General features: G+C 39.0%; 1 protein-coding gene and 1 long non-coding RNA gene across 5 annotated transcripts in view; both read left to right on the top strand.

Moving 5' to 3' along the window:
* The window catches only part of LOC127851193 (uncharacterized), a 224,340-nt gene extending 210,151 nt beyond the window's left edge, over positions 1–14,189 (top strand). For all 4 annotated transcript variants that reach the window (XR_008035691.1, XR_008035690.1, XR_008035688.1 and 1 more), the window contains exons 2-4: positions 2,517–2,610; positions 6,243–6,349; positions 13,753–14,189. This is a non-coding gene — a long non-coding RNA (uncharacterized LOC127851193). The remainder of the gene's footprint in view (positions 1–2,516; positions 2,611–6,242; positions 6,350–13,752) is intronic.
* Positions 1–16,057, top strand: part of LOC127851117 (uncharacterized) — a 277,459-nt gene that overhangs the window by 249,899 nt on the left and 11,503 nt on the right. The window contains exon 4 of the mRNA XM_052384677.1: positions 14,665–15,063. Coding sequence (XP_052240637.1) covers positions 14,665–15,063 — 399 coding nt within the window. The remainder of the gene's footprint in view (positions 1–14,664; positions 15,064–16,057) is intronic.

Below are 16,057 nucleotides of genomic sequence, written 5' to 3'. Positions count from 1 at the left end.
AATAATCTCATAATAAGCCATGTGAGGACACATTATAGTGTTCACTCCCAAAGTATAATTTTTATCTACTTATACTTATGTCTGGTTTGACAATTATAACACACATTTCATGCGGTAAATATGCGACTTACAGAGAAGAAAAACACGATTGTTTTGTTGTTGTCTATAGTGGCCCTGTAGTTATTGTTTAACTCATGTTCAACGTTTTATAAATTGAGAACGGTGAATATAAACACGCGTAATCTTATTGCGTGAGATACCGACTGTTCTGCTCAACTAAACCGAATGTTTTGACAGTCGGTGCGCGATCAAGCGCGGGGAGTAAACAATGTATCATTGAGCAGCCAATAAACAACTATTTTTGTTATTTTGAACTCAATAAACTTAGTAAATTATAAATCATCAATCATTATGATAAAACTATCATCTTGAAAAAAAAATCGATTGTACAAACTAAATAATTTCATGTTATCGTTTCGATGAACTATTATTTTTCGAGAACATCTTATGATCACGTGACAAAAAAAACGCAAAAACACCCGCGAAAATGTACCACGTGACGAAAAAACTCGTAAAACACAAATACCATGCGACTATGACTACTATGACTTTTATTATGCAAAAATATACACTTCCGCGGGACGTATTATTCGCAAAAACTTCTATGAAGCCTTTGTAAACTTCTACTTATAACCAACCAGTGAAACTTTAGATATCCAGAAGCCGGGGCCTTTTGATTGGAAGTATGTAAAGAATTGAACTCTAACTGAAGTAAGAAAAGGAAACGTAGCACCTAGTTGACCCGTTCTTTCTATGTGTGAATGCAGGTTGAATGTAAAGTGTGCTGTTTACTTTCGTAACTCACTACGTGAGCGTACCCGTCGCTTGCTTTGAGTCAAAGAATGAACCACAACATATTTTTAATAATAAATGTATTGGTATTAACCAACATTGTAGTAAATTCGCCGGCAAACCACATTACAACATGAGTTACGCCGGTCGAAAGACCATAAGACACATTTTCGCATGACGCGGTTATAAGAAAACTGCATGTTAATCAAATATTAACAAACGATATATTTCGATGATGAAAAAATAATCTCATAATAAGCCATGTGAGGACACATTATAGTGTTCACTCCCATAGTATATTTAATCTACTTATACTAATGTCTGGTTTGACTATTATAACACACATTTTATGCGGTAAATATGCGACTTACAAGTGAAGAAAAAAAAACGATTGTTTTACTTTTGTTTTCAATTTAATTATTTAGAAACGTAAATTTCAAACTTTATTTCAAAGTCATCATTTACGCCGATTACCTTTTTAAAAGATCATTCTTGTGATATTACATTTTTTATAGTCGGTTTAAGCGATTGTGGAGCATGTTTGTTGTTGTCTATAGTGGCCCTGTAGTTATTGTTTAACTCATGTTCAACGTTTTATAAATTGAGAACGGTGAATATATGCACGCGTAATCTTATACTATTGCGTTGTTATCACCCGTGCAAGTGGACTCTCCCTTGTTAATCAGCAGACGATTTATTCCTTAAATCTGCCTATCTTACGGAGGAGTCCGGAGATAGCCGATGTATCACGATTGTAGTTTTATTTTAACATTATAAAAATCCAAGAATTTAAGATCAAACGAAAATGCAATATTGAATGGATCTACGAAAATGTATTTCAATGAAAATATTGTATTTGACAAGTTAAATATCCATAAAACTCTCGGTCTGAAGAACATTCCGGAGATAGTCGAGGTTGATTATTTCATGCCGGTCAATACATTATTTATTAGTGTGACGCAAATGCAATTAATAGATTGTATTAGTCATTACTACTGCTCGCATTCATGGAGTGAATACACGAATGGTAGGTTCATTTGTAATGAGTTAACATTCGCCTACTTTAAAATGGTTACTTAAATATATTAAAATTTAGTTTCGTTTCTCTGACACAATATTGTAAAATGTTAATATCGATAATATTAACTCTTTCAAGAATGTGTGTTTAAGTATTGAACGAATATGAAATCGAAAGTGCAGACACACTTTCAAAAGTACATGTATTAATTACGACTCTAACGTTTCATTGTTTTTTAACTGTGTTTTGTATTAATTTGAATAACTATTTTTCAGTTCGAAAATCTATATTTTTAAATGACAATCATGAAACATGAATATTTTGCATTTCTTGTATCGATAATCAGGTTTGAACACTCCTAAAATTCAAAAATACAAAACCTACTGGGGATTCCATGTATTTATTGCGAAATCGTTTTGTATTGTGTAGGAATTGATCGCACTAATACGGCTCTATCGACTATTTCGCGAACATTTGGATCCTTTCACACATAACCACAATGGCATAAGGCCGATGTTAATATGTTGGGTTAGGGCTATATTTTATCTCTTACGAAATTGAGTATTCGGGCTATCATGTCACCTCTCTTGTCTTTTCATTGTAATAAAAAATTATAAAATGTTTGATTACAATTATGCACACACAGCCGACTGAAAATGGCAGAAGGAGGCATGGATCGAGCCACATCACAGACTGAAAGCGTTCCAGGACACAGCAGCCTGTACAGTCGTCACTCTCAGGTTAGACAGGGGCTGAAACCGCCCAATGATACAACAACCTGTACGGTGTCCAGTCATTACACACCCTGGACATTACACTCCTGGTCTTTACACCCTCTAAGCCTGGACATTACACCCACCAAGATATTGATTAGATTAGAAAGGTGTAATCAACTTATGAACCACTAATTGGATTTGTCATGTAAGATGACACTGATGAGATTAATGGTTGCTCAAATTATTTAATTGAGCAGCCATCATTTAAAACATTAATTTTTATTTCACCAAAATGACTGTAACAATATGCATCTAAATCATAAATACTTTTTTTCAAGAATATACAGACAGAAAAAACTTGAGAAATAAAAATAAAATAAATATTTAGAATAAACAAAACACAATCTTAATTCATATACATTTTTTTTCACCATAATGTAATAATAAGCATCTAAATCATAAATAATTTTTTCAAGAATATACAGACAGAAAAAACTTTGAAAATAAAATAAAAATAATGATAAATAAAAAATATATATTTAGAATAAACAAAACACAATCTTAAATTTATACATTTCTTTTTATTTCACCAAAATGTAATAATATGCATCTAAATCATTAATACTTTTTTCAGAAAAAAAATCCCCTCCAGAAGTTAAAAAAAAAAAAACATTTTTTTTTTTTTTTTTTTTTTAGAAAGAACTGTCCCATAATCATGATAAATATATCTCAAATTTATTTATTCTAACACGGCACGTGACTTGTTTTCTATAGACAAAGAAGGAAATCAAGCGTGGGTTATTCTGCAATAACTTATGGGCGGAGCTTATACACTGAAAGCACGCGCTGTAGCTAAACAAAATATGCCGATACATTTTCCACCAGCGTAATAATCCGGTATTTTATGAATGAAAGTCACGTGACAAAATACTACGCTATGAACAGAAATGCGTAAACTTGACCCAATTTCCCACGGTGTTCGTCTGCTGCTTCGATACTGAAATGGCTGAAGTTCGAATCGGAGTTGTTGTCTTGTAGATTCAACACTCTTGCGTTAATTTAAAGAGTACAATGAAAACATATTAGTTTACGCAAGTTGTTGTTCTTAGTTAACCAAACGTGAGAAATGAAATGGGTTTTTTCCATCCAGTTTGGCTGTTATTGAGGGCGGAGATCTGATCGACAGAACAGCCGAAAGCTATTTTTATGGGCGGAGCTTCACATAAAATAGTATGCAAGAAAAATAAGATACATTCTATAAATCTTTAGTAAAAATCGTGTTAGAATCGAAATAATTCGTGTACGTTATAGTTTGTGGTCGAATAACCCACGGCCGGAAGTTTAGATGCGTGGTTTCAAATCACTCGTGCTTCGCACTCGTGATTTAATCCCTACGCATCTAAACTTCCGGCCGTGGGTTATTCGACAACAAACTATAACGTACACGAATTATTTCTTAAATAAACAACTAAACACATATATAGCTATAATTTATATTATTTTGAATAATTATAAAGAGTTGTATTAAATAGTTTTTCCAAAATCAGTGGACTTTTCACATTATTTGCATTTTTCTCCCAAAAATGGCAAAGAAAAGGCCTGATGTATCTATATTGTGTCAATATTTGTTGATAAAATCATTCCACTTTGGTCCATTTTATTGATAAAAATGCTCAAATTTGCCATTTTATCGATTTGAAAGATCCCAATTAAACTCAAAATGGCTAAGAAAACTGAGACAGTGCATGAAGGCTAAACTGTCTGAAACTTAAATGTTGAAAAAATCATTGATATATATTTTAATTTTAAGAAAAGGACAAAGACATTCAGCTGTGAATATTATATTCATACAAACATGTGTATTAATATAATAAATATCATAACATATAAACAAGTGAATTTTTAATTTTCCCCTTTTCCTAAAAACGACGCATTTTTTCCCCTTTGGACGGGCCCCGCCACCTTTCCCCTATAAGTGAAAAAAAACACTGCTTTAGCAGCCAGTGCAAACTTTACATACAGGTAAGTCAGTGACTGAAAGCGCTCCTAGCAGCAAGTGCAACCTTCACGTACGGGTAGGTCAGGGACTGATAGCACTCCTAGACACAGTAGCCTCTGCAACCGTCACGCACGGGTTAGTCAGTGACTGAAGCGCTCCTAGCAAGGGTTGGCATAAAACGCGGGTTTTATAGTATTGACCGGCCGGGGCGGGTAATACTGGGAAAAACCGGATTTTACTGGGTTTTACTGGGCAATTGTGGGCAATACTGGGTAATAAAGATATTGCAATATTGTATAACTTGTACACTAATAATGATTTTATACATATTAAAAGAACATATCTATTAACATTTGTTAACTATTAGTTACAATGTCAACTTCTAATTCATGTGAAAACATATTCATAATACCTTCTAATTTTCATGAAAATGGAAATTCTTTTTCTTTGTCTGTTTGGATGGGCATTACTTTGGTATGGAAGAAATTACACAATTATACAACAGCACAACTTGCATAATGATAATATTAATGATTTTAAATTAGTACATAACAGAAAATAGCTATTAATTTTAGCAATTCTATTCTATTATTTACACTGTTAACTTCTACTTCATGTGTATGCATATTAATCATTACTTTTTTTCTGCAAAAAAAAAATTGCAATTCATTTTGTGTTTGTTTTGGATGGTTTGGATGGGCTTTACTGGGTAATAAAGATATTACACAATTATATAACTTATATAATTATTGGTCTCTTTAAAAACATATTCATTAATTATTAATAATTAGAAACTATTTGTTACATTTTAACCAACTACATCATGTGGAAAGTTTGGAATCATAATAATACTTTCTTATTTTTACATAAATGAAATTCAATTTAATGTTCTTATGGACAATACTGGGTATAACTTGGTATCTGTGTTTTATCTGATTTACATTTAATTAACTCACTTACATTACTTTTCTAAAAATATGATATGATATGTAACAGAATGGTATTTATGCAGGAAAAGGGAAATGGGTAGAGACATGAGGGATTATACATGTAATATATATTTTTGTTATCATTCAAATAATTAAGTTGATAATATGTTGCATTAAGACTCATGCCCCAATATAGTGTTTTAAATCATTGACACAGTTTTGTGTCGTCATTTATGACACACAGTTTGTAAAACTAACAGTAACACTGGGCCACTTAGATAAACATTGGACCTATTTGGGAAACATTAGGGCCAGACAAAGGCCCTCTAACTGTTTATTATGGGCCATAAAAGATACACAGACTAGTCTCAATTAGGGCCCTCCCATAAACTGTGAAAACATGCTTTGATTGCTATAGTAAGTGACAGATTCCTGTTAATTGTGTTTCAACAAAAAAAAGTATTTCTTCAATGATCCCTCATTATCAATTCTGACTTTAAAGTTTAATGATATTGTAATTAATAAAACAACAGTCACTTTGAAGTCTGCAGTCAAATTTTATATATCATACAGTGACAATATAGTACTTCTATTTCAATATTATTGCCAACAGCATTTGCTAACTCTTTTTTCTTTATAATAGAGGCTAGCAGAGATATAAGGATGATAAAAAACAACTGCATGTTTAATGAAGAAAAATAGTATTGCCCAGTATTGCCCATTTTCAGAGTATTGCCCGGGGCGGGAAAAACCGGGTTTTCCCAACGGGTTTTCCCGGGGGCGGGTTTTTCGTGCCAACCCTGCTCCTAGCAGCCAGTGCAACCTTCACGTATGGGTAAGTCAGGGACTGAAAACACTCATAGACACAGTAGCCTGTGAAACCTTCACGTACGGGTAAGTCAGGGACTGAAAGCGCTCTTAGCAGCCAGTGCATCCTCCACATACGGGTAAGTCAGTGACTGAAAACACTAATAGACACAGTAGCCTGTGCATCCTTCACATACGGGTAAGTCAGGGACTGAAAGCACTCCTAGACACAGTAGCCTGTGCAAACTTCACGTACGGGTAAGTCAGTGACTGAAGCGCTTCTTCCAGCAAGTGCAACCTTCACGTACGGGTAAGTCAGGAACTGAAACCACTCATAGAAACAGTTACCTGGGCAACCTTCACATATAGGTAAGCCAGAGACTGAAAGCGCGTTTAGCAGCCCGAACAACCTTCACATACGGGTAAGTCAGGAACTGAACGCACTCTTATACACAGTAGCCTGTGCAACCTTCACGTACGGGTAAGTCAGGGACTGAAAGCGCTCCTAGACACAGCAGTCTGTGCAGCCTTCACGTACGGTATGTCAGAGACTGAAAGCGCTCCTAGACACACTAGCCTGTGCAACCTTCACATACGGGTAAGTCAGGGACTGAAAGCGCTCCTAGACACAGTAGTCTGTGCAGCCTTCACGAACGGGTATGTCAGAAACTGAAAGCGCTCCTAGACACAGTAGCCTGTGCAACCTTCATATTCGGGTAAGTCAGGGACTGAAAGCGCTCCTAGACACAGTAGTCGGTGCAACCTTCGCGTACGGGTAAGTCAGAGACTGAAGCGCTCCCAGACACAGTAGTCTGTGCAACCTTCACGTACGGGTAAGTCAGAGACTGAAAGCGCTCCTAGACACAGTAGTCTGTGCAGCCTTCACATACGGGTAAGTCAGGGACTGAAAGAGCTCCTAGACACAGTAGTCTGTGCAGCCTTCACGTACGGGTAAGTCAGGGACTGAAAGCGCTCCTAGCAGCCTGTTCAACCCTCACCTACGGATAAGTAATGGACTTAAAGTGCTCCTAGACACAATAGTCTGTGCAGCCTTCATGTACGGGTAAGTCAGGGACTGAAAGCACTCCTAGACAAAGTAGCCTGTGCAACCTTCACACACGGGTAAGTCATGGACTGAAAGCGCTCCTAGACACAGTAGTCTGTGCAGCCTTCACATACGGGTAAGTCAGGGACTAAAAGCACTCCTACACACAGTAGCCTGTGCAACCTTCACATACGGGTAAGTCATGGACTGAAAGCGCTCCTACACACAGAAGTCTGTGTAGTCTTCACATAAGGGTAAGTCAGGGACTGAAAGCGCTCCTAGACACAGTAGCCTGTGCAACCTTCACATACGGGTAAGTCAGGGACTGAAAGCGCTCCTAGACACAGTAGTCTGTGCAGCCTTCTTATACAGGTAAATAAGAGACTGAAAGCGCTCCTAGACACAGTAGCCTGTGCAACCTTCACATACGGGTAAGTCAGGGACTGAATGCGCTCCTAGACACAGTAGTCTGTGCAGCCTTCACATACAGGTAAGTCAGGGACTGAAAACGCTCCTAGACACAGTAGTCTGTGCAGCCTTCACATACGGGTAAGTCATGGACTGAAATCGCTCATAGACACAGTAGTCTGTGCAGCCTTCACATACGGGTAAGTAGGGAACTGAACGCACTCTTATACACAGTAGCCTGTGCAACCTTCACGTTCGGATAAGTCAAGAACTATAAGCGCTCTTGGCCGCCTGTGCAACCTTCACATACAGGTAAGTCAGGGACTCCAAGCACTCCTAGACACAGTAGTCGGTGCAATATTCACGTACGGGTAAGTCAGTGACTGAAGCGCTCCATCAGCCAGTGCAACCTTCACGTACGGGTAATTCATGAACTGAAAGCACTCCTAGACACAGTAGCCTGTGCAACCTTCACATATGGCTAAGCCAGGGACTGAAAGCGCTCCTAGACACAGTAGCCTGTGCAACCTTCACGTATGGCTAAGTCAAGGACTGAAAGAGCTCTATCAGCCAGTGCAACCGTCACGTAAGGGTTATTCATAAACTGAATCACTCCTAGACACAGTAGCCTGTGCAACCTTCACGTATGGCTACGCCAGGGACTGAAAGTGCTCTAAGAAGCCCGAAAAACCTTCACATACGGGTACGTCAGGGACTGAGAGCATTCCTAGCAGCCTGTGCAACCTTCACGTACGCATAAGTCAGGTACTGAACGCACTCCTATACACAGTAGCCTGTGCAACCTTCACGTACGGATAAGTCGAGGACTAAAAGCACTCCTAGCAGCCTGTGCAACCTTCACGTACGGGTAAGTCAGGGACTGAAAGCGCTCCTAGACACAGTAGCCTGTGCAACCTTCATGTACGGGTAAGTTAGGGACTGAAAGCGCTCCTAGACACAGTAGTCTGTGCAGCCTTCACATACGGGTAAGTCAGAGACTGAAAGCGCTCCTAGACACAGTAGTCTGTGCAGCCTTCACATACGGGTAAGTCAGGGACTGAAAGCGCTCCTAGACACAGTAGTCTGTGCAGCCTTCACGTACGGGTATGTCAGAGACTGAAAGCGCTCCTAGACACAATTGCCTGTGCAACCTTCAAATACGGGTAACGTAAGTCAGGGACTGTAAGCGCTCCTAGACACAGTAGTCTTTGCAGCCTTCACGTACGGGTATGTAAGAGACTGAAAGCGCTCCTAGACACAGTAGCCTGTGCAACCTTCACAGACGGGTAAGTCAGGGACTGAAAGCGCTCCTAGACACAGTAGTCTGTGCAGCCTTCACGTACGGGTAAGTCAGAGACTGAAGCGCTCCCAGACACAGTAGTCTGTGCAACCTTCACATACGGGTAAGTCAGAGACTGAAAGCGCTCCTAGACACAGTAGTCTGTGCAACCTTCACATACGGGTAAGTCAGGGACTGAAAGCGCTCCTAGACACAGTAGTCTATGCAGCCTTCACATACGAGTAAGTCAGGGACTGAAAGCGCTCCAAGACACAGTAGTCTGTGCAACCTTCACATACGGGTAAGTCAGGAAATGAAAGCGCTCCTAGACACAGTAGTCTATGCAGCCTTCACATACGAGTAAGTCAGGGACTGAAAGAGCTCCTAGACACAGTAGTCTGTGCAGCCTTCACGTACGGGTAAGTCAGGGACTGAAAGCGCTCCTAGAAGCCTGTTCAACCCTCACCTACGGATAAGTAATGGACTTAAAGTGCTCCTAGACACAATATTCTGTGCAGCCTTCACGTACGGGTAAGTCAGGGACTGAAAGCGCTCCTAGCAGCCTGTTCAACCCTCGCCTACGGATAAGTAATGGACTTAAAGTGCTCCTAGACACAGTAGTTGGTGCAACCTTCACGTACGGGTAAGTCAGGGACTAAAAGCACTCCTAGACAAAGTAGCCTGTGCAACCTTCACATACGGGTAAGTCAGGGACTAAAAGCACTCCTAGACACAATAGCCTGTGCAACCTTCACATACGGGTAACGTCATGGACTAAAAGCGCTCCTAGACACAGAAGTCTGTGCAGCCTTAACATACGGGTAAGTCAGGGACTGAAAGCGCTCCAATACACAGTAGCCTGTGCAACCTTCACATACGGATATGTCAGGAACTGAAAGCGCTCCTAGACACAGTAGTCTGTGCAGCCTTCTTATACGGGTAAGTCAGGGACTGAAAGCGCTCCTAGACACAGTAGCCTGTGCAACCTTCACATACGCTGAAAGCGCTCTAGACACAGTAGTCTGTGCAGCCTTCACATACGGGTAAGTCAGGTACTGAAAGCGCTCCTAAACACAGTAGTCTGTGCAGCCTTCACATACGGGTAAGTCATGGACTGAAAGCGTTCCTAGACACAGTAGTCTGTGCAGTCTTCACATACAGGTAAGTCATGGATTAAAAGCGCTCCTAGACACAGTAGTCTGTGCAGCCTTCACATACGGGTAAGTCAGGGACTGAAAGCGCTCCTAGACACAGTAGTCTGTGCAGCCTTCACATACGGGTAGGTCAGGGACTGAAAGCGCTCCTAGACACAGTAGTCTGTGCAGCCTTCACATACGGGTAAGGCAGAGACTGAAAGCGCTCCTAGACACAGTAGTCTGTGCAGCCTTCACATACAGGTAAGTCAGGGACTGAAAGCGCTCCTAGACACAGTAGTCTGTGGAGCATTCACATACGGGTAAGTCAGGGACTGAAAGCGCTCCTAGACACAGTAGTCTCTTCAGCCTACACATACGGGTAAGTCAGGGACTGAAAGCGCTCCTAGACACAGTAGTCTGTGCAGCCTTCACGTACGGGTACGTCAGGGACTGAAAGCGCTCCTAGACACAGTAGTCTGTGCAGCCTTCACGTACGGGTAAGTCAGAGTTTGAAAGCGCTCCTAGACACAGTAGTCTGTGCAACCTTCACATACGGATAACCAGGGACTTAAAGCGCTTCTAGCAGCATGTGCAACCTTCACGTTCGGGTACATCAGGGACTTAAAACACTCCTCGACACAGAAGCTTGTGGCAGCCTTAACCTACGGATATGTCAGGGACTGAAAGCACTTTTAGCGGCCTGTTAAACATTCACGAACGGGTAAGTCAGGGACTGAAAGCACTCCACGACAGCGCAGCCTGTGCAGCCTTCAAATACGGGTAAGTCAGGGACCAAAAGATCACCCAGACACAGCAACGTGTGCAGCCTTCACAGACGGGTAAGTAATTGACTGAAACCTCTCCTAGAAACAGTAGCCTGTGCAACCTTCATGTTTAGGTAAGTATCGGACTAAAATCTCTCTTACACACATAAGCTGGTTCAACCGTCACGTTCCGGTAAGTAAAGGAATGAAAGCGCTCCTAGACAATACAGCCCCTGCAGCCTTCTCGGTTAGTCAGGGACTTAAAGCGCTCGTAAACACAGCAGCCAGTGCATCCGTCGCATACGAGAATGTCAAGGACTTAACGCGCTCCTAGGCACAACAGCCTGTCCAGCCGTCAGATTCGGGTAAGTCAAGGACAAACGCGTTCCTAGACACGACTCTCTAAATGGACGCAAAATACTTAGTAGTAGTTAGTAAGTGACTGAAAGCGTTCCTAGACACAGAGGCATGTTAAGCCGTTAGGTACGGGTAACTCAGAGAATGTAAGTAACATTATTCTAAATAATTGAGATGTGCAAGTATACACACATTGATAAACTGGAAGACATGTGTTCAATTAACTCCACTCGTATGCTTTTTAATGTAGACATGTGCAAAGAGGAAGCATTGATGTTCACTAAGAAATGAATGTTATGTTTTAAGACTGGAAACTACAGAGGGAAACGTGCGCGAATGCGGGTTACATCAGTTTAAAACTTCTGGTAAAAACATGAACAAACAGCCAACTTGGAAACGTATGAAATTCTTTCTTCTCCTTCTCATGATCTATCTTCGTATGTTTTAGATGCATTAAGCTTAATAGAATGCTCGTCAACAACATGTTATAATATGGGAATCCTACGTTCAAACTGTTGACTTTATTTTTGATTACAGTTGGATATATTGAATTAAATAACAAATGGTTTGGAATTAGTATATTGTGACCTTAATACTAAAAAGGCACTGATAGCAAATTGACAATTTTAACTTGATGTGACCCTGGAATAATCTAGTAGTGTATAGTGTTAAATGGGAACAATATTGCTCAAATATAAAGTGCAACGCTAGCTGTTTTATCAGCGCAAATCGCTTTGTATGCATTAAATAAGAAAATTAATGCGGAAACTCATTTTGTGCACCTCATAGCAAACATATCCTGACCACAACCCGATATAAAAACGTCTTAGACAGCATGCATGCCTATTTCATTCAAGTATGTAAACATATGTTGGTCATTTAACTTATTGATATCCGTTCTGTTCCTCTTTTCTTCAAGTCTCCCTTAAAATCAATGTACCGAATAAACGCGTGCCATTTTGCTTATCATACGGGATTCTAAAATACGTGTTTGACGCATGTATAATTTGTAGAGCGGTCTGAAAAAAAATGCATACGCAGCAAATATATGTTGATTTTGATAAATAGAGACGTATTCCAAGACAAAGCAGTCTGTACAGCCGTCACTCTCAGGTATGTCATTAAGTAAGACTGAAAGCGTTCCCATACACAGCAACCTATACTGTACAGTCGACACTCTCAGGTAAGTCCGGGACTGAAAGCGTTCACAGCCACAGCAGCCTGCACAGTCGTCTCTCATGGGTAAGGGATGAATTGAAAGCGATGCAAGACACAGCGCTATGTAGAGTAATCACATGCGATTAGATACGCAGGGAATATGTGTTTACTTGATTACAGTTTTGCAGTTCTCAAACGAGACTCTAACTTGATAGAAAACAACAAACCACATGCTTTATACCACATTGAAGTTATTAAATAATTGTCTCACTGGATTAATTGTGCAAGCACAACCGTTAGGGTTCAGGTGTGGATTCATTACGGAATTTAATGCATGTTATGGTTTCCTTAATCCTGTTTCAGGAACATAACACAATAGGTATGATTTAGAATTTTAATAAACTATACTAAAACTGTTTTTATAACTGAGCACAATTTTCAAATGAGTTAATAATAAGTTATTACTGAATTTCGTGTAAATCGTATAGTCATATTGGCGTTAGTAGTAGGAACGCACGGAACTGTATTTAACGTCACTTCAATATGAATGCATGTACATTTTCGTTTAAGATGTGTCACGTATAACCTATTAAACAAGATTAATCTGGTAAGACTAAGTGATCGGCATCATTCGGAATTACGTTTCTAACGCACGGTGCCTGACGCTTTACAAATTAGGGTTTTATAACTCGAGTTTAATTCGATCTTACCCGTCTGTTGCTCTGAACTACGTTTATGTTTATACTCCATCCATCTTTAACAAAAAGTATATAAATGTACGAGATTCAATGACATTACTGAATGAAATAAAAATGTAACTTTACATGGTGATAATGAGAAAATAACGTACTATTCATTTGTTATAATTTAGGAAACAATATGACTCGGTGAAAAAGCTAAACATAATTGAAAACATTCGACCCATGATAATTTATTTAATCAATTATTATATATAAAATAATGTTAACGTATACAAAATGTAATTAATATATTTCAAATATCCAAACTACAATAAATACTTCAACACTTCTTATAAAACCTAATAAAATACGCAACATGTATGCAGATACAAATGATGTATGCTTTTATTTTAACTCGTTTCATTTCTTATGTTATTTAAAAATTAGAAAGCTCTTCGCACTTTGTATGAATAACTGAAACATAAACATTATCTGAAACTACATTTTTACCATTGTATGGAACGTGCATTTAATAGTTTATAGTGAAAATATAATTAAATACTCATCGTGAACTAACATTTATATTGTGCTTTTGTATTTTAAGAATCATGTCGAAAATATGTCCATGGAAATATGTACTATAATGACCCGGCTGGGATACGGCGAGGAGATGAGAAGATGGCGGGTTGAGAAATACAGGGAGTTGGATAGGCTGGTAGATACACGATCAAGTCATGGCATTCTAATTACAGCAGGAAGCAAGGCAGAGGGACTGACCTGCTATTTGGAAAGCGACTGGGACATGTTGCACGTGGTGATTGGTGTCCTCTGTGTGGAAGCTGGTATCAACCTTCACACCATACCTGACGACATAGACGTGTTTAGGATGGATACACGCGTATATCCAGGACACTGCAGACTGTTACAAGAGAGACCAGCGCATACACGTTTTAAACAAATTCATAATTCCCTGTGTGATAATGGATATGGAGCCGTTCTACTTAGTAGTAGTTTATTCCTAGACGAGTTTTCGGCAGTATTTACACGATCAGAAGCAGTGGCTCACGAGAGAGCGGGGCCGTCGATACCGGGGACATGGGTTGAGGGTGTATTGCATGTAGACAGAGTACCCGCACTACGCTGTCACTGCCCCATCATCCTCCAAAGATGGGCTGCCAGAACCCGTCATTGGCCGTCACCAGTTATTGTTCAGAAAGTCGTATCATTAGGAGCCTACCTAACCCCAGTCGGGTTTAAGGGAAGTGATTACAAGCACATGGAATGGAGGATGTGCTTTAACACTGGTGAGACTGAACTTGTAAACAATCTTAATAGCACACAAACGCAAGTTTATGTTATGCTTAAAATGATTCTCAAAGATGTTCTTAAGCCTTGTAAGAAAGAAGTTACATCTTACGTGATAAAAAATATAGTACTTTGGCAAGCTGAGAATAACCCACAGCATAACTTTTATAAACGCAGTTTTTTATACTGGCTTCATGACGGACTAAGAGACCTTAAGACTGCTATTGTCACACAACAACTGTCATACTACATGATCCCGGAAAGAAATTTAATGGCAGCAAGTGGTTTGCAGGATAAGCAGCAAAGTAAATGGGTAGCAGATATAACGGACATGATGGACGAAGGTCCGAGAGTTATACTAAGATTACAGAGGATACGACAGGCCGTCATCGCGTCCCCAGAGCCGATGTTGTGGTTCAGCAAAATAAGGATGGAGCTTGAAATGCTGCAGCTGGAGAGATTGATCAGAACCGAACCGTGTAGCGATGAGCACGATGCTATCACGCAGGAGATAATGAGACGTAAGGTGGAGATAGTGATGGAGGTGGCACAACGGATGCGCATAGACGAATGTGCTGTTAATGATCTGATGGACATCTTCTACAGAATTGTAATGTAGTACTGCATTAAAGTGTAAGAAGTTAATGGAGCCGAAGGAACTAATCAGAGGCATGTAATACAAAGATTGTTTTGTTGCCAGATTTCAAGAAGTGATTGTATTTGCTTTTTTCATAATGTTTCACCTCTTCATATTGTACTTGCTATTTTGTCATTATTATCATGAATTTGCGAATATTGGCAGGTTTGCGTATATGATAAAAGTTTTACATCAACAAACTCGGATTATATGTAAATCATTAGCCGTACGCCACTTAACGAAACCATGTCACTGTTTGACCTGCAATGAAAACAACAGACAATTTGCTCTTTTAAATCAATAAAGTCTGGTCGCTCAATGACGTAATCATTTCGAAATTAATTTCTAAAAAATACAACGAAAGGTTATTCCCCATGATGTGATGATATAACTATATTAAACTCGCGACGAATACCTTGTATACAAGTCAGCTTATAAAGTATTCTTAGTTTCAAAGGGGCATATCAACGATTTATACGATAATGCATTTATGCCTATTAATATCTTTACTAAAATAACGTATTATTTTCTCTATAGGCTACATGCTTCTGGATGTATTGCTTATTAGTGCCCGTATTTAAATGCATACAATTTATATGACTGATTTATCGTTAATATATGTAACAATGGATCGGCATTTGAAAAATGTCGTTTTAATTTTAGGCACTCGAAATAAACATTTTAAACTGTGATTGTCAGACTATTATTCGTAAACGTAGTTCCAAAGCATGCTATATGTATGTATTGCATGTTAATTTATCGATTTCATATAAAGTCGTTTTATTTAAAAATATTTTCAATTTATATTCATTATAATTTCACTCTCATTGATTTAGTATACAGATGTTGATAAAGTTGTGCTATGCACTAATGTATAGTAAATATATTGCTTATTATCAAACTTTTAGAAAGCGCAGAAATTCAGTAAAACAATCTTAAATGATGTTGTATGAACAAAGAATAACTC

This window comes from Dreissena polymorpha, chromosome 11, assembly GCF_020536995.1.
Source record: "Dreissena polymorpha isolate Duluth1 chromosome 11, UMN_Dpol_1.0, whole genome shotgun sequence".
NCBI lineage: Eukaryota > Metazoa > Mollusca > Bivalvia > Myida > Dreissenidae > Dreissena > Dreissena polymorpha.
The sequence above is the reverse complement of the archived record's forward strand: the minus strand, read 5'-3'. Positions and strand labels throughout refer to the sequence as shown.